This window comes from Neofelis nebulosa, chromosome 1 (assembly GCF_028018385.1).
Source record: "Neofelis nebulosa isolate mNeoNeb1 chromosome 1, mNeoNeb1.pri, whole genome shotgun sequence".
Lineage (NCBI taxonomy): Eukaryota > Metazoa > Chordata > Mammalia > Carnivora > Felidae > Neofelis > Neofelis nebulosa.
Window position 1 is genome coordinate 96,521,948 of NC_080782.1, and position 26,354 is coordinate 96,548,301.

The window sequence follows — 26,354 nt, forward strand, 5'->3', positions numbered from 1 at the left end:
CATTTTATTGACCTGTAACTCTGGTAGCATATAAATTTTAGTGTACAACATAGTATACATATAATAAAATGAGACACTACACATTAAAATAATTAAAAAGATGTCAGTGTTTATTATAAACATATTTAAAAAGGAATAAAGGATAAAGAGAGAAGCTATAATTATTTGGAAATAAACAAAAAACTTACGGTATGCATAAGTTCTGAGGAGGAATGTGTTTCTTATTCCAACAATATTGTTTACATTCAAGTCGAATTCCACACAACTATTAAAAACAGAGAAAAATACTTTACCTCAAGTGTTTTTGAACAAATTAAACTAACTCCCTAATAACTAAGTTAATATTCATCTACCCTATGACGTAAAAATAGCATGATCCCAAAGACCAAATACTTTAAAATGAGATACTAACTTAACAATAAGAATAAAGATATAGTCAGTATATCATTTTAATATGATTTACTGTATATTAAAAATATTAAACAGGATAACAGTTGTAAGATCCATAATGTATTTCTAAGGCTTTAATTATCCTTAATAAAACAAATTATAAAATTTTGCAATCCATTCCAGGTAAACAAAATTATATGACCAAAAACATTTCTGGTCAAGTTATTTCACTGAGTTATATATTCTCAACTAATTTGGAAGTAAAGCATTATTTGCTTTAAAACAATAGGAATAAAAAGCCAAATAAAGAACAGGTGGAAAAAAAAATAAAAGTAGTCTATACATTATATTCCCTCCAAAAAGGATAAGATATAAATAACATATAAATTATATTATACCAAAGTGAGCTACTGATAATCTGGAAGGACAATAGGGATACGTCTTTGAAAGCAAAGATATGGTGCAATTCACAATTTTAAAAATAGGGCAATAATGAAGGGATCTACAAAGAATGGCAAAACTCAAAATAAAAGAAAGGATTAATGTAAATATACTATTAGGTCCAACAACTTCTGCACACTGAGTTTTTCTATGAAAAGACTGCCTAATATAAAAACTTAACAAAATTCCTTTTTATAAACTTTTAATTATAAAATTTGAAATTTACCAATGCAGATTTCCTTTTTTAGGGAAAGGAAATCTTATAATCTTTCAATTAACCATGCATATTGACAAAAATGGATAGTAGTATCAACACTTCAGATATATATATATATATTTGCCTTTGGGAAACTTATGGCAGCAAGAGAGTTACATTCTCTAACTGCGTCTGTGCAAGGCTAACATTAAAACCACTGTGCATTTCCTCTATATACCTCAACAGAGAGGAAGAAACAGGCAACAACCAGTTTGCGGTTAAAAACTTTTCCAAAAATATGATTCAGCGCTTTAAAAATATCCACAGTATTTGCTTCAGATTTTACTTCTGGAAATATTAAACTAATCCTTTATATGGAAAAAATTTAATGTACAAAATGCTTATTCTAACAGGAGAATAACTAAGTTAATCACAATATATTCATTGAATGAAAAACTACTGTAAAGCCATTAAAAATCAAGCCAGAAAAAAATTCACTGATATAAGCAAATATCCATGATATATGGTCAGGTAAAAAAGTATAATCTCAATTTTAATTTTAAAAACTCTTATGCATTCACATGCATAGAAGAGGGACTGAAAGTTTTACACCAAAATGTTAACATTGGTTATCTTTGGATATTAGAAGCCATTTTTTTAATGGTCTGTATAGAGAAGAAATATAAAATGGTGTTTATAAAGAACATTTAACAATGAAAAAAAGTTTGTATAATCTTAAATAGGAAAAAAAAAATGCGCCCAACACAGGAGCACCCAAATATTTAAAGCAGTTAATAACAAACATAAAGGAAATAATCAATAGTAATACAATAAAAGTAGAGGACTTTAACACCCCACTTACATCAATGGACAGATCATTCAAATAGAAAATCAACAAGGAAACAGTGGCTTTGACTGACACATTTGGACCAGATGGATTTAACAGATATATTCAGAACATTCCATCCTAAAATACCAGAATACACATTCGTTTCAAGTACACATGGAACATTCTCCAGAAGAGATCACACAGTAGGCCACAAAACAAGTCTTGACAAATTTAAAAAGATGGAAGTCATTCCATGCATCATTTCTGACCATAATGCTATGAAGCTAGAAATTAACCACAAGAAAAAATCTGGAAATAGCACAAATACATGTAAGTTAAACAACATGCTACTAAAACAATGAATGGATCAACCAAGAAATCAAAGAGGAAATCAAAAAAATACAGAGACAAATGAAAATGAAAACACAATGACCAAAAATCTTTGGGAAGCAGCAAAAGTGGTTGCAAGGGCAAAGTTTAGAGCAACATGGGTCTACCTCAAGAAGAAAAATCTCAAACAACCTAACTTTATACATAAAAGAGTTACAAAAAGAAGAACAAATAAAACCCAAAACCAATAGAAGAAAGGAAATAATATAGATTAGAACAGTAATAAACGAAACAAAAACTAAAAAAAGTACAGAACAGATCAGTGAAACCAGGAGCTGGTTCTTTTAAAAGATCAACAAAAGTGATGAACCGTTAGCTAGTGTCATCCAAAAAAAGAAAAAAAAGAGGGAGAAACAGAGAATATTCAAATAAACAAAATCACCAAATGAAAGAAGAGAAATAACAACAACACCATAGAAATATTACAAAGGATTGTATGAGAATATTATGAAAAATTATACGCCAACAAACTGGAAAACCTAAAAGAAATGGATAAATTCCCAGAAACATATAACCTCTCAAAATTGAATCAAGAAGAAATAGAAAATTTGAACAGACCCATTACAAGCAATGAAATTGAATCAGTAATGAAAAAACTCCCAACAAGTAAAGTCCAGTACCAGAAGGCTTCACAGGCAAATTCTACCAACCACTCAAAGAAGAGTTAATAACTATTTTTCTCAAACTATTCCAAAAAATAGAAGAGAGGGAAGGCTTCCAAATTCATTCTATGAGACTTGCATTGTACCCTCATAGTAAAACCAGATAAAGACACTACAAAAAAGAGAACTATAGGCCAGTATCTCTGATGAACATAGATGTAAAAATCCTCAACAAAACATTAGCAAGCTGAATCCAGTAATACATTAAAAAAAAAATCATTCACCATGGATCAAGCGAGATTTATTCCTGGGATGCAAGGGTGGGGTCCAATATTTGCGTATCAATCAACATGATATATCACATCCGTAACATTAAGAATAAAAGCCATATGATCATTTCAATAGATGCAGAAAAGGGGGTGCCTAGTGACTCGGCTGAGCATCCGACTCTTGATTTCAGTTCAGTTCATGATCCCAGGATCATGGGATCAAGCCCCACATTGGGCTCTGTGCTGAACAGAGCCTGTTTAAAATTCTCTCCCCTTCCCTCTCCCTCTCTCTCCCCCTCTCCCTCCCTCTGCTCCTCACCCCACCTTGTGCTCTCTCACTCTCTAAAATAAAATAAAATAAAATAAAATAAAATAAAATAAAATAAAATAAAAGTGCAGAAAAAGCATTTGACAAAGTACAACATGCATGATAAATCCCTCAACGAAGTAGGTTTGGAGTGAACATACCTCACCGTAATTAAGGTCATATATGAAATATCCACAGCTAATATCATACTCAAAGGTGAAAAACTGAGAGCTTTCCCCCTAAGATCAGGAACAAAACAAGGATGTCCACTCTCACCACCTTTTTTTTTTAATGTTTTATTATTTATTTTTGAGATTGAGAGAGACAGAGCACAAGCAGGGGAGGGGCAGAAAGAAAGGGAGACACAGAATCCAAAGCAGACTCCAGGCTCTGACGTGTCAGCACAGAGCCCAACACAAGGCTTGAACTCACGAGCCACAAGATCATGACCTGAGCCAAAGTCAAACGTTTAACCAAATGAGCCAGCCAGGCGCCCCCACTCTCACCACTTTTATTCAACATAGTATAGGAAGCCAAAGCTACACCAGTCATACAAGAAAAAGGAATAAGAGGCATCCAAATTGGTAAGGAAAAAGTAAAACTTTCATTATTTTTATGTAGATGACATGATACTATATAGAGAAAACACTAAAGACTCCATCAAAAAACTACTGGAACTGATAAATGAATTCAGTAAGGTTGCAGGATACAAAATCAATATACAGAAATCCACTGTATTTATATTCACTAATAATGAAGCAATAGGAAGAAATTTAAAAAACAATCACATTTACAACGGCACCAAAAAGAAAAAATGCTTAGGAATAAACTTAACCAAAGAGTTCAAAAACCTGTACTCTAAAAACTATAAAACATGATGAGAGAAATTGAAGACAACACAGACAAATGTAAAGACATTCCATACTCATGGACTAGAAGAACAAATATTTTTAAAATGTTCACACTACCCAAAACAATCTATCTACAGATTTAATGAAATCCCTATCGAAGTATAATCAGTGGGGTGCCTGGGTGGCTCAGTCGGCTGACTGTCCAACTCTTGATTTCAGCTCAGGTCATGATCTCACGGTTTGTGGGATTGAGTCAAGCTCTGCATTGGAAGCATGGAGGCTGCTTGGGATTCTCTCCCTCTCTCCCTCTCTCTGTCAAAATAAACTAAAAAACAAAACAAAACAAAAACAACAGCATTTTTCACAGAACTAGAAAAAATAATCCTAAAATCTGTATAAAACTACAAAAGACCTCAAATAGCCAAAACATTCTCAAAAAGGAAAAACAAAGCTGGAGGTATCATAATTCCAGATTGCAAGTTACACTACGAAGCTGTAGTTACCAATACAGTATGGTACCGGCACAAAATACACACATACATCAATGGAATAGGACTGAGTGCCCAGAAACAAACCCAGGATTATATGGTCAACTGAACTTCAACAAAAGAGGCAAGAATATGCAACAAAATAAAGACAGTCTCTTCAACAAATGGTAGTGGGAAACTGAGCAGCTACATGCAAAAGAATGAAACTGGACCTCTTTTTTACACCATAGACAAAAATAAACTCAAAATGGATTAAAGACCTAAACGTGAGACCTGAAACCATAAAAATCCTAGAAGAGAGCACAGGCAGTAATTTCTCAGAAATCTGGCATAGCAACATTTTTCTACATGTGTAGACAAAGATGCTCAGTATCACTCATCTTCAGGGAAATGCAAATCAAAACCACACCAGTCAGAACGGCTAAAATAAAAAACAAGAAATAATAAGTGTTGGCAAGGATGTGGAGGAAAAAAAAACCTCTTGTGTCCTGCTAGTAGGAATGCAAACTAGTGTAGTCACTGTGGAAAACAGTATAAACATTCTTCAAAAAATAAAAATAGGATTAACATATAATCCAGTCATTGCACTACTGCGTATTTACCCAAATCACACAAAAACACTAATTTGAAAGGAAATATGCACCTCTATGATAACTGCAGCATTATTTACAATAGGCAAGTTATGGAAGCAGCCCAAATACCCATCAAAGACAAAGATACACAAATAAATGTCCATCAATGGAGAAAGATGTGATATATATAAACATGCACACACACACACAAGTGGACTATTATTCTTCCATAAAAATGAATGAAATCTTACCATTTGCAACAACATGGATAGCGCTAGAGTATAATGCTAAGTGAATTAAGTCAGTCAGAGAAAGACAAATACCGTATGATTTCACTAACGTGGAATTAAAAAATATATAAATAAAGAGAAAAAAAAAAAAAGAGAGATAAACCAAAAAACAGACTCTTAACTATAGAGAACAAACAGATGGTTACCAGAGAGGAGATAGGTAGGGGGATGACTGAAATAGGTGATGGGGATTAAAGACTATACTTATTATGATGAGCACTGAGTAATGTATAGAATTGTTGAATCACTATATTGTATACCTGAAAGTAATATAACCGAATGTTAAAAACACTGTAATTAAAATTTTAAACATAAAAAAAAATACAACCGTGGGTTTTACTTTTTTTTTTTGTTTATTTATTTGTTTTGAGAGAGGGGGTAGGGGTACGAGTGGGGGAGGGACAGAGAGGGAGAGGGAAAGAATCCAAAGCAGGCTTCTCACTGTTAGCACAGAGCCCAATGCAGGGCTCAAACTCAGGAACCGTGAGATCATCTTGAGCTAAAATCAAGAGTCAGATGCTTAATGGACTGAGCCACCCAGGGGGCCCACAACCATGTATTTTAAAAAATAATTACAATAAGCTAATAATTTTATTTGTGTTTAGTTTATCTCCCATAAAGTGTTTTAGAAAACTCTACCATTGGGGCGCCTGGGTGGCTCAGTCGGTTAAGTGTCTGACTTCAGCAGAAATCATGATCTCGCAGTCTCTGAGTTTGAGCCACGTGTCGTCGGGCTCAGTGTTGACAGCTGACCCTGGAGCCTCCTTCAGATTCTGTGTCTCCCTCTCTCTCTGCCCCTCCCCGCCTCACACTGTCTCTCTCTCCTTCAAAAATAAATAAACATAAAAAAAAATTTTTTTTTAAAAAGAAAACTACCATTAGTTATTTGAAAAAAATTCAAATACTTATAGATTGGACAGATATTTAAATGAATGGAGGAGAAGGTTTGAACCAGGCATATATCTAAGGATTTGTTTAAAACATATATATTTAGTCAATTCTAATCATTTGCAGTATTTATTTTCTATAAAGTCAATGAAAACAGTGGAAACAAAGGGTTAGGTTCCCACAAGCTTTCAGTCAAAACATTTTCATCAATTGATTAATACATAACTTTGTTTTGTTTGCTTTTTTAATATTTTTTTAATGTTTATTTATTTTTGACAGACAGAGAGAGACAGAGCACGAGCTGGGGAGGGACAGAGAGAGAGAGAGAGAGAGAGAGAGAGAGAGAGAGAGAGACAGAATCCGAAGCAGGCTCCAGGCTCTGAGCTGCAAGCACAGAGCCCAACGCAGGACTCAAATTCACAAACCACAAGATCATGGCCTGAGCTGAACTCAGACACTTAACCAACTGAGCCACCCAGGCGCCCCTACATAACTTTGTTTTATGTGTTTCCATTTAAAGACACCCCATTCACTGATAATGAACTCATGGCCAAGCACACTGTAACTTATGCATGAACAAAGCATATCAAATACAAGTTTTTTCTCCATGAGGCACATCACAGCTTTGTACACAGAAACAATAGATAGTAACTCAGCACTATGCTTGGGGGCCATTTAAAAGAGCAAAGTCACCTATATAAAGCAACAAAATACAAAAAACATGGAAATGGACTCTGCAAAGAATAATTGTTTATACATAAAAGAAGAAACAGGAAGGCAGAATGTCACATTATTTAATCTCAATGATTCAGAATTTTCTCCACTTTGCAAATGTCTACAAATGACTATGAAAGTGCTAGAAATATTAATTTTGGGGGGTTACAAAATAAATATCATCATGTCGGCAAATTCATAAAGAATCCATGAATAATAAGGATTACTTATGTATATATATTTACACTTTACACTTACATTTATGTAAACCATTTCAGTATTTTATAAAACTGGGCTAGAAAACCTAATTTATCACAATCTTATCTCTTTTTTAGGGAACAACAAATTTTTTTTAACCAATAGAACAGTCAACACCTATTTACATTTTATATTCAGATACTGTATAAAAGATTCCAATCCCAATGCCCATAAGAAATTCAGAACCCAGGCTGGTAGAGTGTACAGATAGATATAATTATATTTATAACAACTCCCTTGATATAAACATACATCAAATCTCATCAATTAAGATATGTTCTAAAGAGTATATTACATTTCCAAAAGGCAAGAGATAATTTAAAAATGTGAAATGTAAATATATATATTCTTTAAAATGGATAGTTTTAAACACTCGAAATACCAAGCAAAATAACTAAGCACAGTTAAGCATAAAGAATTGCTCAGACTATTCTAAAAAATCATCTCCAAGACAAATCAAGAAAGTTTTAAAAACTGATGAAGATAAGCTATTATGCTGTAGCATACACTTAACTATCTACATCAAAAGAATATGTAAAAATGATCTAAAATGACTGAAAAAGGAAAATTCAATAATTACTTACCTGACTTTATCCCTGAACTTCACAATTGGCACTTTTGCTCGAATCAACTGAGGTCTCTCTATGTAGCCAGCTGAAGGACAAAATATGAATATCTGTAAATATTTCTCAAATTCATAGTGTTCCAATGTATATTTTTAAAAAATGGTTTCTTACTAAGCTAAAACAGTTTATGAAAACACAGTCTTTTAAGATCGCAAAGAAAGGACATTATCAAATTCTTCTAAGACTGAAAATTCCAATACCATTTAGAGGGCTTTATATTAAAATTCAGAAGTGTGGTCTAATATCTAATAATACTTATAAAGAAATTCATCAGAACATTATAAGCAGGAAAAATATCTAGGCTGGCAGGAGCATAGCTCATTTCTGTTATAGCATAAGGCAGAATCTTACAGCAGCCATAAATATATTTACAAAGAGTCTCAAATGTGGAAATGCCTGCAACATGATAGATACATGGGATAGTGATACATTTAAATAAATATGATCCCTAAGAGGAAGAATACATGTATACATATTTTTTACTCCATTAAGCACAAAAATATTTTTTGAAAATAATACATGTTCATTATAGAAAATTAGGAAAATACAGAAATATGTAAAAAAGAAACTGCCAACTCTTCCCAAAGGAGCAGTTTCCTAATGTTATAAAGAAAAACATAATACCAGAATTAAAAAATTTTCCCGTTATAATGCTTTTACCACCAAAATCATAAAATATGTCAAGCTTCAAACAGAATTTGTAGGCAGGAATTCAATGAGGCTTAATGAAAAATAAGAGTTAAAAGTTTCAAGTTCCAGGTGCAGGTTGTGACACCAAAAAACAAACTACACTCCTCAGGCAAATTACTGAATCCACTAATCACCATTCTCCTTAACTATGAAAAATAACAACCAAAAATACCTTTGAATTAAATGATCTCTAAGGTTCCCTCCATTTTTAGTATTTGACGTTAATAATAGCTATTAAAAATCTACTTAAGGTATGAATTACTCCTTTATTTTACAGATGTGAAAACTTAAGTCCACTAAAATAAATCACTTGATTTCTACCCAACAACAGATATAACTTGCTCATGGGCAGTAACAGGTCACTTGACTTTGAATTTGCCAGTTCAAAGCCTGACACATAAGTACTATCTGGCTGAATAAATGAACACATCTCTTTCCAACATCACGTGGCGAGTGTGACTTCAACAATCTACGATATTCTGTGGAAGTTTAAAATAAATTATGACGGCTTAACACATGTGGATTAAATGTGCTTAGCTAGGTTATTCAAAGAATAAAATCTTATAATACAGTGGCCTAAGTCAATAATTTGCTTTCTGTTGGAATAATCCACTTGGGCTTCATGTTCAGTGATATTTTTAAAATGTGATGTCACAAATTGCATGTCACTGCGAAACAGATGAAATTCTCACTCCCTCACATGAATACCCATAAGACTTTATCTGTATCACTTTCTTGGCTTTTCACAGATACTATACACTACAGCTATTCATTTAATGCTGTAGCTTCCCTAACAGCCTATAATCTTTTGAGAAAAAGAAATGAAGCTTATATACATTTGAATTCCCCAGTGCATGTAGTGGGATTATCTCAATAAAGAATTGTTCTCTTTTTAATCAAGTTAAAAAAATTTCATTTGGGAAAAAAGGATCCACATTATGTCTATCCTGACCAGAAAATAAACAATTCTTATCAGAAAACAAAGTAAGAGACATATTAAGACATATTAAATAGTTATGTCAGATGACATATGAACTTGAGGCATATGAGACTTACAAAGTCTGGTACAGAAGTGTTTATGGACTAAGGTGAGTATATGCCGTGCTTCAGTCTTCTGATTGACCTGAAAAAAACACTGAAAAGTTAAAAATAAAGTGTTTTTTCACTATCTTTCTAAATTCAATGTTTTATTTTCTTAATGTTTCTCAACAAAGAGAAAAAGCATACTTTTCTTTCAAGTTACTTTTCAATATACACTAAATTATGTTATAGAAAATGTCAACTTTTATGCTTTCACATCAACATTCCTAAATCAATTCCTAATTATAAACTTAAAGCAAAATTTAAATAATATCAAAATTCTTATGTCATTTTCTTACTTTAGTAAAAATGCACATAAAGTAATCCTCTCCTAGAAAAACAAACAGAATTTTAACTTTCTGTAACATGTTTTATTTCCCTATCTACATTGTGAGCTGCTTTAAGGACAAGTTCTGACAACACAACACAAACATATGAACCAGATGGAGGATTGGTGTGATGTGGCTGAAAAGAGTCTAACTGCATGAGAGATTTAATTAAAACTCTAGTATTCTTCACTATGTTTATTATTTCTGAGGGTTTTTTTTTCCTTTATATGATTGCAAAGCATAGAAAAGTGTCAGAGTTTCTTTCCTGGAATAAATCTCTTTCTGATTTGCAGTAATTATAAGCCAATTTTATTAGTGAAATAATAAAATAAAAATATATATTACCATTCAGTAGGTATTTTTGTATTTTTAAAGAGGCAGAATATAATAAAGCACATTAAAATTATACTGAAATTAATCTTGGGTAATTCAGAAGAGACTTCGGCATATTAAAGAGACTGCCTCAAGTCAGCTTAGTGAACACCGATTACTGTTGTATTAAGGACACACAAGAGTATCAGTTAACAGGAAATTCAAACAAACATAATACTAAATAACAAAATTTGGTTGCTAAACAAAAATAAAAAGAAACAAGCCAAAATATTTAAAAAATATTTTAAATGTCAATGAAATCCCTTTGTGTATTCCCAAAATAAGAACTCCAAACCCCGTAGCATTTTCAAGGGGGGAGAAAAGATTAAAAGAAGAATCATTGATAATTTAAATGGAAAGGAAATACAGTAAAACTTTGGTTTGCAAACATAATTCATTCTAAAAACATGCCTGTAATCCAAAGCACTTGTATGTCAAAGCGTATTTCAAGAACCATTGGCTCATTTGTGATCACGTGACATTTGGTGTCACGTACTACAAGTATTGCAAGACCTCACTAGTTAATCAAGTTAAAATTTATTAGAAATGTTTGTTCATCAGGGCACCTGGGTGGTTCAGTCGGTTAAGCGTCCGACTTCAGCTCAGGTCATGATCTCACAGCTCATGAGTTTGAGCCTTGCGTCGGGCTCTGTACTGACAGCTGAGTCTGGAGCCCGCTTTGGATTCTGCGTCTCCCTCTCTCTCTCTACCCTCCTCCACTCATGCTGTGTCTCTATCTCAAAAATAATAAACAGTAAAATAATTTTTTTTTAAATAAATGTTTGTTCATCTTGCAGAACACTCACAGAACAAGTTACTCACAATCCAAGGTTTTACTATATCAAGATAATACTGGCACATTCTCTTCATGTCTGTTGCATCTTGGCAACATATCCAATCCAAGCAAACAGAGGTAGAGCTCTTTAAAAACACAGTGAAGCCATCTCACTTTAACAACTTAAAAATAAATTAATGCTAAAATCCCCGTTATGCTTATGTGTGCATGTGCATATGCCTTAAAAGAGAAAGAAGCATTTCCTGGGTTTTCCTGAATTAATATGAACAACAAATCCAAAGAACTAATTAAAACAAGTTTTTTTCGGGGCGCCTGGGTGGCTCAGTCGGTTAAGTGTCCGACTTCAGCTCAGGTCACGATCTCGCGGTCCACGAGTTCAAGCCCCGCGTCGGGATCTGGGCTGATGGCTCAGAGCCTGGAGCCTGCTTCCGATTCTGTGTCTCCCTCTCTCTCTGCCCGCCCCCCCCCCATTCATGCTGTGTCTCTCTCTGTCTCAAAAATAAATAAACATTAAAAAAAAATTAACAAAAACCAAGTTTTTTTCTTCAATGATTTTTATATGAAATTTAACTTTTGAAATAAATGTTTCATTACTTACTGGTTCCTCTTTAACAACTAGGCATAAATCACCGTCACTGCTCCGAGTACCAAATCCATTTAAAGAGGACCCAACCAAAAAAAGTCTGCTTTCTAGAGAAATAGAACAGATTATAAAGTATTATTTAAAATTTTAAATAGGAACATATATATGTAAAGGGCATGCAAAATAGGAAAACATACGTGGAAATAAGAGCTGAATTTCTCTCTGCAGCTGTGTTCGACACAGTTCTTTCTTCTTTAAATCACTTACTTGCTGCTGACATGCTTCAAATAACTCCAGTATCTGCTGACTCAACTTGAATCCACCACAACAAAAAGTAAAAATTTTGTTCAGAAACGTAAACGTAATTACCATACTAAGAAGTGTAAAACAACACTACCAACGGTATCTTTAAAATGAATACATATAATCTCCTTACACTTTCCAAAACTACTGTCACTCAAGTAATGATAGTTACTTAGTAAGTAAAATAGTTACAAACTTTTCCCAAGTAAAGTATCATTGGTTAATCACAAAAAAGTACAACTGGTCACAGATAATTCTTAAAGAATATAATCCATGGGACAGCAAACTATAATCTTTGGTTGCAGCCTGTTTTGGGAAGGCACATGAGCAAAGAATGGTTTTTACATTTTTAAAGGGTTATATAAACAAACAGATAAATAAAAATACGCAACAGAAACATGTGAGTGGCAAAGTATAAGACATTTACTGTCTGTCCCTTTAAAAAACAAGTTTTGCCCAACCCCTGATATTTATACCACCAATAACAAACACTAACAAACTTTAGAAGCCCCTGGTTGTCTTTTTTCATGCAAACCACCCTTATTCCCCATTCTTACAATACTGGCCTGAACCCTTTTTGTTGCCATCTACAGTTAGATCCTCTTGTTTATCTACCTATTTGATTCACACTTCCCCCTTCAACCCAACTCTTGCCATCATCACAGGTAATTTCCTCATCTACAATGCGCTACGTATCACAACATACTCCCACCATTTCTGAACTTTCTTACTCCAACATTTTTTCCCAGCTTTACAATCCCACAGCCATAACATGGTCTTTACAATAAAACAGAATTTCTCTAGCTCTGAAATTTAATAGACCTGGATTCCACTGAATCCTTCCTTTTCTCCAAGCTCATCAACACCTGAATGGTGTGATTTCCTTCCCTACCCAGTCTATACCCCAGAGTGAATCCCTTGAACCACTCTTTTATCATGCCTTAACATTATTCCCGTGTGAAGCTCTGACTCCTGTCCTGCAAAATGCTAATCTTAGGTCTAAACAAACAACCACCTTCTAAGCTCTTACATCTCAGTTGCTAACATGAAGCTGAAAAAAATATTTAAATCACAAAATTGGCATCTTTCAAATTTATATTTTAAGGTCTAGCCCAGGGTTGGTCCTTACCATCACTAAGACACCCATGCCTCTGGTTAGATTTTGCTCTCATTTTACACCATCACCATTTTAAATCTTTACTACTTTCCTCAAGTCCCCTATACTTACTTCATTTTCTTTAGCAAATAACTTTACATAAAGTTTACTACGCAAATTGAAAATACCAGATGTGACATTCCTCAGTTTCCTAACTGCAACCTTTTGCAAACTAACATATCTATTTTTATTTTTATTTTTTTATTTATTTTTGGGACAGAGAGAGACAGAGCATGAACGGGGGAGGGGCAGAGAGAGAGAGGGAGACACAGAATCGGAAACAGGCTCCAGGCTCCGAGCCATCAGCCCAGAGCCTGACGCGGGGCTCGAACTCACGGACCGCGAGATCGTGACCTGGCTGAAGTCGGACGCTTAACCGACTGCGCCACCCAGGCGCCCCGCAAACTAACATATCTAAATAAAATAAAATATCATCTCCTTCCCTCTTCTGTCAGACAAACTGTTCTCTTCCCCTATTCAAAGTTCATCCCTCTACCAATACTTTGGTATCCAAGCCTTCTGGTCACTCCAGAGCACAAATATTTCCATCTGTTTTTCATCTTTCTCTTGCATTTTCAGCCTCTCCTTCTCTAGGCCGTCCTCAGAGTCCAGGCACAAGTCCACCCATCATTTAAAATGTTTTCTTAAAGTGAACAAAACAAAAAAAGGAAATAGATTCAAATATACAGAGAACAAAATGGTAGTTGTCAGAAGGAGAAGGTGAGGGAACAGGCAAAATAAGTGAAGGGGATTAAGAGGTACAAAGTTTCAGGGGTGCCTGGGTGGCTCAATCGGTTAAGCATCCAACTTCGGCTCAGGTCATAATCTCACGGTTTGTGGGTTTCAGCCCTGCACCAGGCTCTGTGCTGACAGCTCAGAACCTGGAGCCTACTTTGGATTGAGTGGCTCCCTCTCTCTCTGCCCCTCCCCTGCTCACACACACAGACACACACACACACATGCACTCTCTCTCTCTCAAAAATAAACATTAAGATACAACATTTAATAAAAAAAGAGGTACAAACTTTCAGTTACAAAATAAACAAGTTACAGAAATGAAAGGTACAGCACAGGAAATATTGTCAGTAGTATTACAATAATTGTGTATGGTGACAGTAATTATACTTATTGTGGTGAGCATTTCCGAATATATACAATTGTCAAATCACTATGTTGTACACCTAAAATTAATATAATATCAACTATCCTTCAACTAGAAATAAGTTTTTTAATTAAAAAAAAATTTTTTAAGTAGACTGAGAAAAGAGTGAATAAACATTTCCTTTTATCATGTTTAGATTACACATTTTAAGAAGACAGGCAGTCTGGGCAACTTGGTGATGAAAGAGACAATTTTTTAATATCACTTTGATAATATTAACATCCTTAACATTAATATTTTAATACTTTTAATAACCTTCCCTCCAAAAAGATAAAGCAACTAGGAGAATTAAATAAACAGATCAAACCAAACCAAATCAAAATAAAACATGGTGAACAAATACAATACAATGACTATGTATTACTCATGGACCCCAAAATATGAGCAGAGGGGACCAAATACCAATAGTACCAAGACCTACATGGTATCAGAAATACGAAGAAAAAAAGGAAAAAAAAATTTTGGACAGTCCCAAAGCCAGACCATCCAGAAATCAAACTGCCCATAGGTACTACTTCCTGCTCCCTTCCACAAATTAAGGAATCCAATTCAGAGTGGAACAGCAATCAAAACTGGGGGGAGAGTTTCACAGGCTATATGCAAGAGTCCACAGATAAATGTAAGAGGATCAAAGAAATATCAGAAATCTCAAAAAAAAAAAAAAAAAAAAGTGAAAGCTCCTTTCTAAAACAAAGCAAGAAACTGGAAGGAGGAGAAATCTAAAATAAACAGTAAAGAGCCATTAGAGGCAAAGAAAAGACAGTGTAGCATTACGATGATTCTGACTCCACAGGGACATTTGACAATGCCTAGCAACATTTTTAGTTACCATAACTGGGGGGAAGAGAGGTGCCATTGGTTCATCACTGGTATCTAATAGAGGCCAGAATGCCACTAAACATCTTACTCTGAATAGGTTGATCCCTCACAGCAAAGGTCATCTAACTCAAAAATGCCAATATTGCAGAGGGTGAAAAATCCTACTCTGTAAAAGGAGAGAAAAGGTCTCAGAAAATATATTTCTTAAATACTACATAACAACAGAAAACAAGTCCTAAAGCCATAAACCCAGGAAAGCTAGCCTGCCCAACCCTCATAAAAATGGTACAGGAAAAGATCCCTCAGTTGTATTTGTATTTGTTAAATACAAATTAACAGAAAACTGGAATCTCAGAAAGGGAGGAGGTGTGAATGAGAGGCAAGAAAAAAAATTTGAAGAAATGATGCCTAAAGAGGATTCTGGTCAATTCCCATACAAAGTTTTAATAAGAAAACAGAAGAGAGTAACACTCCTACAGATAATAAAGCACACCACAAAGACATGTCCACAAGATTAATGGAATTTTTAACATAATATATCAAGCCAAGGCATTTTTTCTCATGTTTTAAGTTTCTAAGGTTACTAGTATAGTACTATACTAGTATATATATTGGTACTAACAAAAAACAATCGGAAATCTGCATTTAAAAAACATCAATAACCGCAAAAAACAAGAAATATTTACAAATATATTTACCAAAAGATATATAAAACTTGTACATTTAAATTACCAAATATTGATGTAAGAAATTAAAAGCCTAAACAAATGGAGAGCTATACCATGCCCATGGATCAAGGAACTACTAGTAAGACTAGTAAGAATTCAGTAAGAATTCTCCTGAAATTAATCTATACAGTCAGTACAATCAAAAGAAAAGAAAAGATGGGAGGCCAGGTGGCTCAGTTGGGTGAGTGTCTGACTTCAGCTCAGGTCATGATCTCCTGGTTTGTGGGTTCAAGCCCTGCATCGGGGCCTGGAGCCTGCTTTGGGTGACTCTCTCTCTGTCCCTCCTCTGTTGACACTCTCTGTCTCTCTCTCTCTCAAAATAAGTAAATAAACATTAAAAAGGGGGGGGGGGGGCACCTGGGTGGCTCAGCCGGTTAAGTGTCCAACTTCGGCTCAGGTCATTATCTCCCAGCCAGTGAGTTCCAGCCTCACATCAGGCTCTGTGCTGACAGCTCAGACCCTGGAGCCTGCTTCAGAGTCTGTGTCCTTCTCTCTGCCCTTCCCCTGCTCATATTCTCTCTCTGTCACTGAAAAGTAAATAAACAGAAAGAAAGAAAGAAAGAAAGAAAGAAAGAAAGAAAGAAAGAAAGAAAGAAAGAAAGAAAGAAAGAAAGAAAGAAAAAGAAAAAGAAAGAAAAGAAAAGAAAGAAAAGAGAAGAGAGAAAAGAGACAAGACCAGACCTAGCAGGCTTGTTTCTAGAAACTAAGAAAATAACTTTAAATTTTATTTGAAAGGCAAAAAACAAGAATACACACACACACACAAAGAAGAAGACAAAATTTGGAGGATTTGCATTACCTGCCTTCAAGACTTACAAGATAGTATGGCATTGGCAAAAGGATAAAAAAGATAACAAAAAATATTGAAAATATTTGTGAATATTATGTCATTATATAATGACTCAAACTAATGAGGGAGAGAGGTATAGATGAAATAAAACTGGCAGTATGTTGGTAGTTTTTAAAGTTTGGTGATATAAGGGTCTGTGATACCATATTCTATTTTTGTATGTATTTGATATTTTCCATAATAAAAAGCATCCAAGTTTATAAAAGATTTGAAAAAGGTTTCCAGTAAAGTGGTTAATATAAATATTTTTTAATTTTTTTTTTAACATTTATTTATTTTTGAGAGACAGAGAGAGATAGAGCATGAGCAGGGGAAGGGTAGAGAGAGAGGCAGGCTCCGGGCTCCGAGCTCCAAGCTGTCAGCACGGGGCCCGATGCAGGGCTCGAACTCACAAACCGCGAGTTCATGTGAGTCCATGACCTGAGCCAAAGTTGGACGCTTAACCGACTAAGGCACCCCAGCGCCCTTAAAATTTTAAATGACACTTGAATAATTAAGTTTAATTCATCTGTAGGATTGGCAAACTATAACCTGTAAGCCAAATAACCGTCTCTGAACTGTTTTACAGGCCAGTAACATAAAATAATTTTTACATTTTTTAAGGATTGCTTCAAAAAGAAAGAAAAAAAATTTAACAGAGGCCCCACATAGCCCACACATCTAAAATATTTACTATTTGGCCCTTATAGAAAAGTTTTGCCAATCCCCTGATCTATAGAATCAGTTAGGCAGATCAACACAATCCTAGAACTGATAGTAGGTACTATCCTACATATAATTACATTTGTTGGATAACAAAAAGTTACAAATTTCTTTATAACAATGCTCAAATGAAATTTTATATATAAAAATTCTTTCATCTGAATGATCGTGTTCATATAGAAACATTCACATATGAAAAAATTTATGATTATATGAAAAATATAATACTATATACTAGCTCCCTTCCCTTTTTTACACTCATGGAAACATTTCTTCTCTTTCAAGTACTGTTATAATGGAGATCTAATAGGTTTCTATACAAAAGAATTTTCCTTACTATCTAATTATTTACTTAGGGATTCTCATTATCAAATTATGTTTTTGTATCTTAGAACAAACACCATACAGAATATAGAGTAAAAATGCGACAAAACTCAAAATTAATACACATATATGCTAAAGTAAGACTTCTACTTAAATTTAGAGAAATATTTCAGAAGACAGTTCAATAATTCAGGGGAGCAGGGAGGGAGGTAGGATATGAATTCTCCTCAGCTGATGAATATCAAGCATCAAATATTCAGATCATGTATGTAACACCAAGGTGACTATTAATAATGGCACTTCAGGAACTTTCTTTAATTGCTTTTGCTTCACTCAGGCACCTGAGTGGCTCAGTGAGTTAAGAGTCTAACTCTTGGTCTCGGCTCAGGTCATGATCTCGTGGTTTTATGAGTTCAAGCTCCACATCGGGCTTTGTGCGGGCAGTGTGGAACCTACTTAGGATTCTCTCTCTCCCTCTATCGCTGCCACTCCCCCCACTCACACTGTCTCTCTCTCTCTCTCAAAACAAACTTCAAAAATATAATAATTGCTTTTGTTTCCTTATCGTTAGTTTAAAAAAATAATTACGACAAAGTATCCGTAAAATAGATTATTCTGTAAAGTTATTTGAATTTTTTTAATGTTTATTTATTTTTGAGAGAGAGCGTGAGTGGGGTAGGGACAGAGAGAGGGCAGGGAATCTGAAACAGGATCCAAGATCTGAGCTGTCAGCACAGAGCCCAACGCGGGGCTGTAACTCGGGAACAGCGAGATCATGACCTAGGCTTAAGTCGGCCACTTAACCAACTGAGCCGCCCAGGCCCCCCTATTCTTAAAGTTATTTAAATCTCTACAATACTACCCGTTTAGGCTGCCTGCCAAGATCTACTGCTTTAACTTCAAAGTAATAATAATAGTAAAAGATATCTATTTTTTACTATAAGTAAATGTTATATATGTTCAAAACTGTAAGAAGAGTTATATACATACAGTTTAAAATATTATTGTTTCTTCCAAATATAAATGTTCATTTTTCCTAAAAAAATACTATAACCCGTCCTCAAAGTCAGGCTCAAACAAATTACAAGTTATCACTGTCTTAGGTCAACACAAGCCATCAAGGACAAGTATAGATTGGGATTCAGAAAAAATTTTAAGTGTGTCAATAAATAAAGCCTAATGTCATCCTCAGCAGCTTCTATATCTGCCCCTGTTCACTGGGTCCCCAGGTAAAAGAAAGCAAAAAAAACTACCAGCTGGGATTACCAAGACCTGACCACATACTATAATATATGAAAATGGTGACAGGCTTTTGACTAAACATAATTGCTATTTGAAACAACAAGCACAAGTCGGTAATGAGCTATCAAGGCAAGGGAAATAAAATTAAGTATGGTACAGAAAACATTAGTTATTAGTTCATAAACATTTCAACAAAACAGGCAATTTCTTAAGCTCTCTCAGGCTCTCTCCCCTCAGACACAAAGACTGCCATAATCTTACAATACAGTACTGGGACAGCTGGGTGGCTCAGTCAGGTAAGTTTCCAACTCTTGGTTTTGGCTCTGGGCATGATCTCACAGTTCTTAAGACTGAACCCCACACAGGGGGTCACCCTGCTTGAGATTTTCTCTCTCTCTCTCTGTTCCTCTCACACTCGTGCACACATGCATGTGCACACAAACGGGCTCTTTCCTTCTCTCTCAAAAAATAAACTTTAAAAAAAAAAAGAAAAAGTTGGTATTAATTACTGAATAAAGTTAGATAAGTAATAAAAGTTTAAATTCATTACTGATGCTGAATTCCCTTTCTCTTAAAATTAACTAAAATAAAATAGAATCAGGAAAATGTCATGTCAAAAATAACACACTCCTTGTTAGCAGGTTAAATTACTATGTTTTTGTGTGCAGACAAAATGTAGTCTTCTTAATTTATCAACTGGCACAATGATTAGGCAGTCTGAATTACTGATTTCTTTCCCTTAAGTTTGACTGCTTTTAGGCATATATTATTACTGAACTTGGAAATAACAAAATAAAACAAGTTTTCACTTGAGGACCTCTTCTGCTGAGTCCTGGCCTAGATTTTCTACATAAATTTACATCTCAGTAGCTTTCAAAACTTTTCTGACACATACATTACAAAGATAGGGCCCTAGGAATAAGTTTAACCAAGGAGGCAAAAGATCTTCACAATGAAGACTACAAAATATTGACAAAAGAAACCGAAGACAACAAATAAATAGAAAGACATCCTGTATTTGCAGATTGGAAGAATTAAAATTGCTAAGAAGTTCACAGTACCCAAAATGATCTATAGATTTAATGCAATCCCTATCAAAACTCAAATGGCATTTTTCACAGAAATAGAAAAGACATTGGTAAAATTCCTATGGAACCCAAATGACCCAGAATAGCTACAACAATCTTGAGCAAGAACAAAAAAGCTGGAAGCATCACACTTCCTGATTTCAAATTATATTACAAAGCTATAGTAATCAAAATACTATGGTACTGGCATAAAAAACAGACACACAGACCACACTAGAGAGCACAGAAATAAACCTATCTGGTACCTTGAACAAAGGTACCAAGACTTCACAATGGAAAAAGGGTAGTCTTCAACAATGTTGGGCAAACTAGATATCTACGTGCAAAAGAATGAAAATGGACCCCTATCTTACACCATACACAAAAGCCAAGTCAAAATGAATTAAAGATTTAACTGTAAGATCTGAAACAGTAAAGCTCCTTAGCAAAGAAGAGTGTAAAAAAGCTCCCTGACAACGGTCTTGCAATGATTTTTTGGACTTGACACCAAAATCACAGGTAACTAAAGCTAAAATCAAGTGGGACTACATCAAACTAAGAAGTTTTTGCACAGCAAAAGAAACAGTCAACAAAATGAAAAAGCAATCTACAGAATGGGAGAAAATTATTTGCAAATGATATACCAAATAAGGGGTTAATATCCAAAATATAAAGAAACTCCTATGACTCAATAGCAATCAATTAATCAATAATCCAATTTAAAAACGGGCAAAGGACCTGAACAAACATTTTCCAATGACACACAAATGTCAACAGATACATGAAAAGATGTTCAACATTACTAATCATCAGGGAGATGCAAATCAAAGGCACAATGAGATATCCTCTCACACTTGTTAAAAGACCATTATCAAAGTCAAAGGTAACAAGTGTCAGCAAGGATGCAGAGGAAAGGAAACACATACTGTCTGTGAGAATGTAAATTGGTACAACCACACTGGAAAGCAGTATGGAGACTCCTCAAAAAATTAAAAATATGGGGCACCCGGGTGGCTCAGCTGGTTGGGAGTCTGGCTCTTGGTTTTGGCTCAGGTCATGACCTCACAATTTGTGGGTTCATGGCCCTGTGTTAGGCTCTGCGCTGACAGCATGCAGAGCCTGCTTGGGATTCTCTCTCTCTGCTTCTCCCCCACTAGCACTCACTCTCTCTTAAAAATAAATAAATAAACTTTAAAAAATTAAAAAATGGAACTACGATATGATCCAGCAATTCCACTTCTGGGTATACATTCAAAGGAAATAAAACCAGTATCTCAAAGAGATATCTGCACTTCCATGTTCACTGTAGCATTAAACAGTAGCCAAGATAAGAAAACAACCTAAATGTCAACCGACGAATGGATAAAGAAAATGTGGTATATAAACATACATACACACATACGTATACATACATATACATACACACACACATACATACACCATGGAATATCATTTGGCCTTAAAAAAGAAGGAAATTCTGCCATTTGTAACATGGATAAACCTGGAAGACAATATAGTAAATGAAATAAACTAAACATAAAAAGAAAACACTGATCTCCACTTTTATGCGAAATCTAAAAAAGTCAAATTAATAAGCAGAGAGTAGAACAGTGATTATCAGGAGCTGGGGGTATGGAGGAAATGGGGTGATGTTGATGAAAGCATACAAACTTCCAGTTATAACATGATTAAGTTCTAGAGACATAATTTATAATATGGTGACTTTAATTAATAATAATGTATTGTGCGGGCGACTGGGTGGCTCAGTTAAGTATCTGACTTCGGCTCAGGTTATGATCTCACAGTTTGTGAGTTTGAGCCCCACCATTGGGCTCTGTGCTAACAGCACAGAACCTGGAGCTCACATCGAGTTCTGTGTCTCCCTCTCTCTCTGCCTCTTCCCCGCTCAAACTCAGTCTTTCTCTCTCTCTCTCAAAAGCAAACACTTAAAAAAATTTTTTTAATAATCATGTATTATATACTTGAAATTTGCTAATAGACTGTATCTTAGTTGTTCTCACCACAAAAAAAGTGTGGTAACTATGGGAGGTGATGGATATTAGGTTGATTACGGTAAATCACAATTTACAGACATTATAGTTACACCTTAAATATATACAATTTTTATTTGTCAATCATATCTCAAAAAAGCTGAAATAAAAGATTAGCAGGAGTTGTGGGCATACACGCATTTTAACTACAGTTGACCTTTGAATAACACAGGTTTGAACTGCACAGGTATCCTTATACCCAGATTTTTTTCGATAAATACAGCATAGTACTATAAATGTATTTTCTCTTCCCTACGATTTCAACATTTTTTCTCCATCCTATTTTAAGAATACAGTATATGATACATTCAACATACAAAATGTATGTTAACTGACTGTTTATGTTATTGGTAAGGCTTCCAGTCAACAGGCTATTAGCAGTGAAGTTTTGGTGGTGTCAAAAGTTATACAAGGATTTCGACAGTGTAGGAGGCTAGCACCCCTAACCACTGTGTTGTTCAGTGGCCAAGTGTATTTAAAATTCAGTGAGCCAACACTTTACAAATACTTTATCCCCTTTTTTAATGTTTCTAAATAAAGTGAAATACTGAAATTTAAAAAAAAAAATTTTTTTTAAACATGGAGCCTCTAAGAGATCTGTAAGATAACTGTCCCTAAACTGTTCCTCCAAGGGTGCCAAGAGGATCCACCATATTTTCTCCTTTCCAAAATTAAACATTATAAAAGATACCTTGAATAATTAATTCACAATCATCTTTTTTATTTTATAATCAGTACCAAGAAAACCTCAGCCTAACCTCATCTCAACTAAAAATTCAAAATCAATTACTTCAACTCACATAGTATCTTCAAACTAATCAGAATTTCCAAAGAACAGTTATAATAGAATTCAGGAGCTTGGTTAACTCTTGATTCCTCTACAGCCTCTTTTTTGTCCAGGCAACCATATATTCACCTAAAAGCTAGAGTGAAATAAATGTTAATTCAGAAAGGTAATTCAGATATTTTAAAGAATTCTGTTAATATAGCAACTTGAAAAAAACTGACAAAAGATTTTAAAATGGAGGAAAAATGGAAACTCAAAGGGTATTCATTTTCAAAAACTTAAATCTTCAGGTTTCAAAACACAGAATATGAATTTTCAAAGTAATTAAAACTAACTAACAAAACCTCTCCTTGGAGCTAACTGAACCAATTGATGACTCATTATTATTATAATAAATTCATTATTACCAATCTTAAGTGAATCGTCTAACACCAGCCAGCAACTGGTCTTTCTCTATTTTATTTCTCTGGTCACAGCTTGATTTCCTGCCCTCAGTCAATTTTATTTCAAACCCTCTCCACTATTCTCAAACCCTGGACATCCCACTTCATTCTCCTCACTCTTAACAGATGCCCTTGCATAATAATTCATAAAGAAAACAGGAAGAAGCCACTCAACTATGGGAACTCCACATTAATGTCTCTATATCATATCTACAAACTTCCTTATTATCTACACCTATCCTCCCCTCCTTTCCTCCAGTTCCAGAAAGCTTTTCTCCTTTTCTCTTACCTAAAGCCAATCACTCACCCATAAGCAAGATCCATGCCCTTCCTATCTTCTGAGGAATCTTATTCATGATTGTTCTTTTCCTGGCAGAATAGTCAATTTCCCCTCTATCCACTAAATCTTTCCCCTAAACATTTATATGTGGTTCAAATAAAAATTTAAAAATTTAAAAAATCCTTTGCTACAACTTCAAATCTTTAGCTCCTCCACTTCACAGCCAAACTCCCCAAAACAGTTGTATATATTTTTAATTTCCATTTCTGTTTTCCCATCCTTTCCTCAACCTATTTCAGTCTTGAATCCAGGCTCTCTTCTCTCCCTGAACAATCACATCCACACTCTTGGTTTCAATTACCATCTGTATGCCAATGATTACCAAATGTACATTTCTAGTCAATACCTTTCCTCTGAATTCCAGATCTATAATATTAAACTATCATCTTTAATATCTAATGTGATGTTTCAAATACACATTAAAGACAAATGTCCACAGAATTGATGAGGCTCCTGTTTATCCTCCAATCCCTACTAAGCACACACACACACATAAATATTGCTACTCTTCCATTTTGTTCCATCTCAGTCAATGATACTACCATGAATCCATGTAGAAGCCTGAAATTCTCAGTATCTTCTTCTCTAATTCAGTGGTTCTCAACCAGGAGCAATTCTACCCCAAGGCGAGACGGCAATGTCTGTAAACTTTTTTGTTTCTCATAATGGGATTAGTGGTATCTAGTGAGTTGAAAGCCAGGAGTGTTAGACATTCTAAAATGAACAAGACACTCCTTGTGAAAGTAGGCCTGGATGACCTAATATAATCCATCACCAAATCCTATAAATTCGAATTCCCAAATAAAGCTTAAATCCATCAATTTCTCTTCCTAATGTGAAGTGCTCTACAAGCACTTCATAATTCAAGGTATAATTCCCTTTCACCTAGAACAGAACACTACAATAACTTCCCTACATCTACCTTTACTCAAATTCATACAGTGAAGTCTCAGAATCATAACCTTCATGAGAAAGAAAAAGAATCCCTGAGTTTGGCTGTTGCACAGGTAAGAGTCCTTATGGATCTAACACAACTAAAAATAAGCCCCCACCTGTTTGTTTGCGTTCCTACTATATTGAGGGTTCCCACTCAATAAAACATCTCCCCAGCCTCAAACAGCTCTCTGCTGGTATATTTCCTTCTGTGTCTACTTGTAGCAGCCTCACTGACTCAGAGCTCCACTTTTAACTGCCTTGTCTGAGTGCCCTCCACAAGCCAATATCTCAACTCTATTTTGTATATTTTTAATATCCCCTGCAGCAGCATCCAGTCATACTAAGTCGCCTATCTGGTATGACCAAGTTATTTCCCAAGGTATCAATTATTACTCTTGATAGCATTCTGGTTACAAAAATGTTTAGATTTCAAATAATATGCTCCAGTCCTATTTTTCCATAGACCTATATTCTTAGTGTGTAATCTGCAGAAGATGAAGTTTCGCAAAAATTACAGATATTCCCAAACTTCCAAAAATTCTTGTGGAGCACCTGGGTGGATCAGTCCGTTAAGTGTCCAAATTCAGCTCAGGTCATGATCTCGCACATCATGGGTTTAAGTCCCACATTGAGCTCTGTGCTGAAAGCTCGGATCTTGGAGCCTGCTTCAGATTCTGTGTACCCCCCTCTGCTCCTCCCCCACTTGTGCTCTGTTACTCTCTCTCAAAAATAAACATTTAAAAAAAATCAAACAAAACAAATGACTGGTTCCTCAACTAATTTATACGCCTCACATCTAGGTTTCTTATCTCTGTTAGTAGTCCAAAATCAAAGCAGTGGAGACATCAAAGCCTCCCCCTCTCCCCCCTATATTCAGTGATTCCACACATTCTACCAATTTTCCTTATGCATGGTCTTTCACATCTTTCCCACTACCATATGCCATAATTGAAAGCTTCCATGCCTCTCATCAAATGAATTTAATAGCTTTAAAGGTAATCACCCATCTTCCAGGCCCTCCTTATTCCAAGTTCAACTCCACTATACCACAAGAACCATCTTCCCCAAAATGTCAATCTGTGCTATTTCTCTACTCAAAAACCTTCAATGGCATTCCACTGGGCACTCAAGACCCCAAACCACTACTCCATTTTTTTCACACTGGACTTCCCATTCACTTCATACTGTAGCAGAGATAAACAGAGGTAAATGATAGAAACCATTGAGCACACTGCTGGCAAAGAAAGCCACTAAATATTAGCTATTACTTTCACAGATCACCTGGTGTTATAGTCAATTCTAAGAATGTCATCTCCCTACCCCTGATTTTAAACATCTTAAATTCCTCCTTTTTGTATTATTAGAGACAAAGGTCAAATCTTGGTTGTGTCAGTTACTAGCTGTGACCTTGAACAAGTTATTTAGCTTTCTGAGCCTCAGTAAAATTAGGATAATATCCATGTCATGGGGTTGTTGAAAAGAC

The 26,354-nt window shown here is 34.9% G+C and overlaps 1 protein-coding gene across 2 annotated transcripts in view; it reads right to left on the reverse strand.

Annotated features, from left to right (window-relative positions):
• Window positions 1-26,354, reverse strand: part of TENT2 (terminal nucleotidyltransferase 2) — a 71,457-nt gene that overhangs the window by 32,781 nt on the left and 12,322 nt on the right. Inside the window, exons 5-9 of one of the 2 annotated variants that reach the window (XM_058728728.1) lie at window positions 12,159-12,273; window positions 11,977-12,068; window positions 9,858-9,924; window positions 8,070-8,139; window positions 189-265 (exon numbers count right to left, since the gene is read on the reverse strand). In XM_058728728.1, the coding sequence (XP_058584711.1) occupies window positions 189-265; window positions 8,070-8,139; window positions 9,858-9,924; window positions 11,977-12,068; window positions 12,159-12,273 (421 nt within the window). Of the gene's footprint in view, window positions 1-188; window positions 266-8,069; window positions 8,140-9,857; window positions 9,937-11,976; window positions 12,069-12,158; window positions 12,274-26,354 lie in introns of both variants that reach the window. The other variant, XM_058728723.1, reaches the window with a different exon arrangement.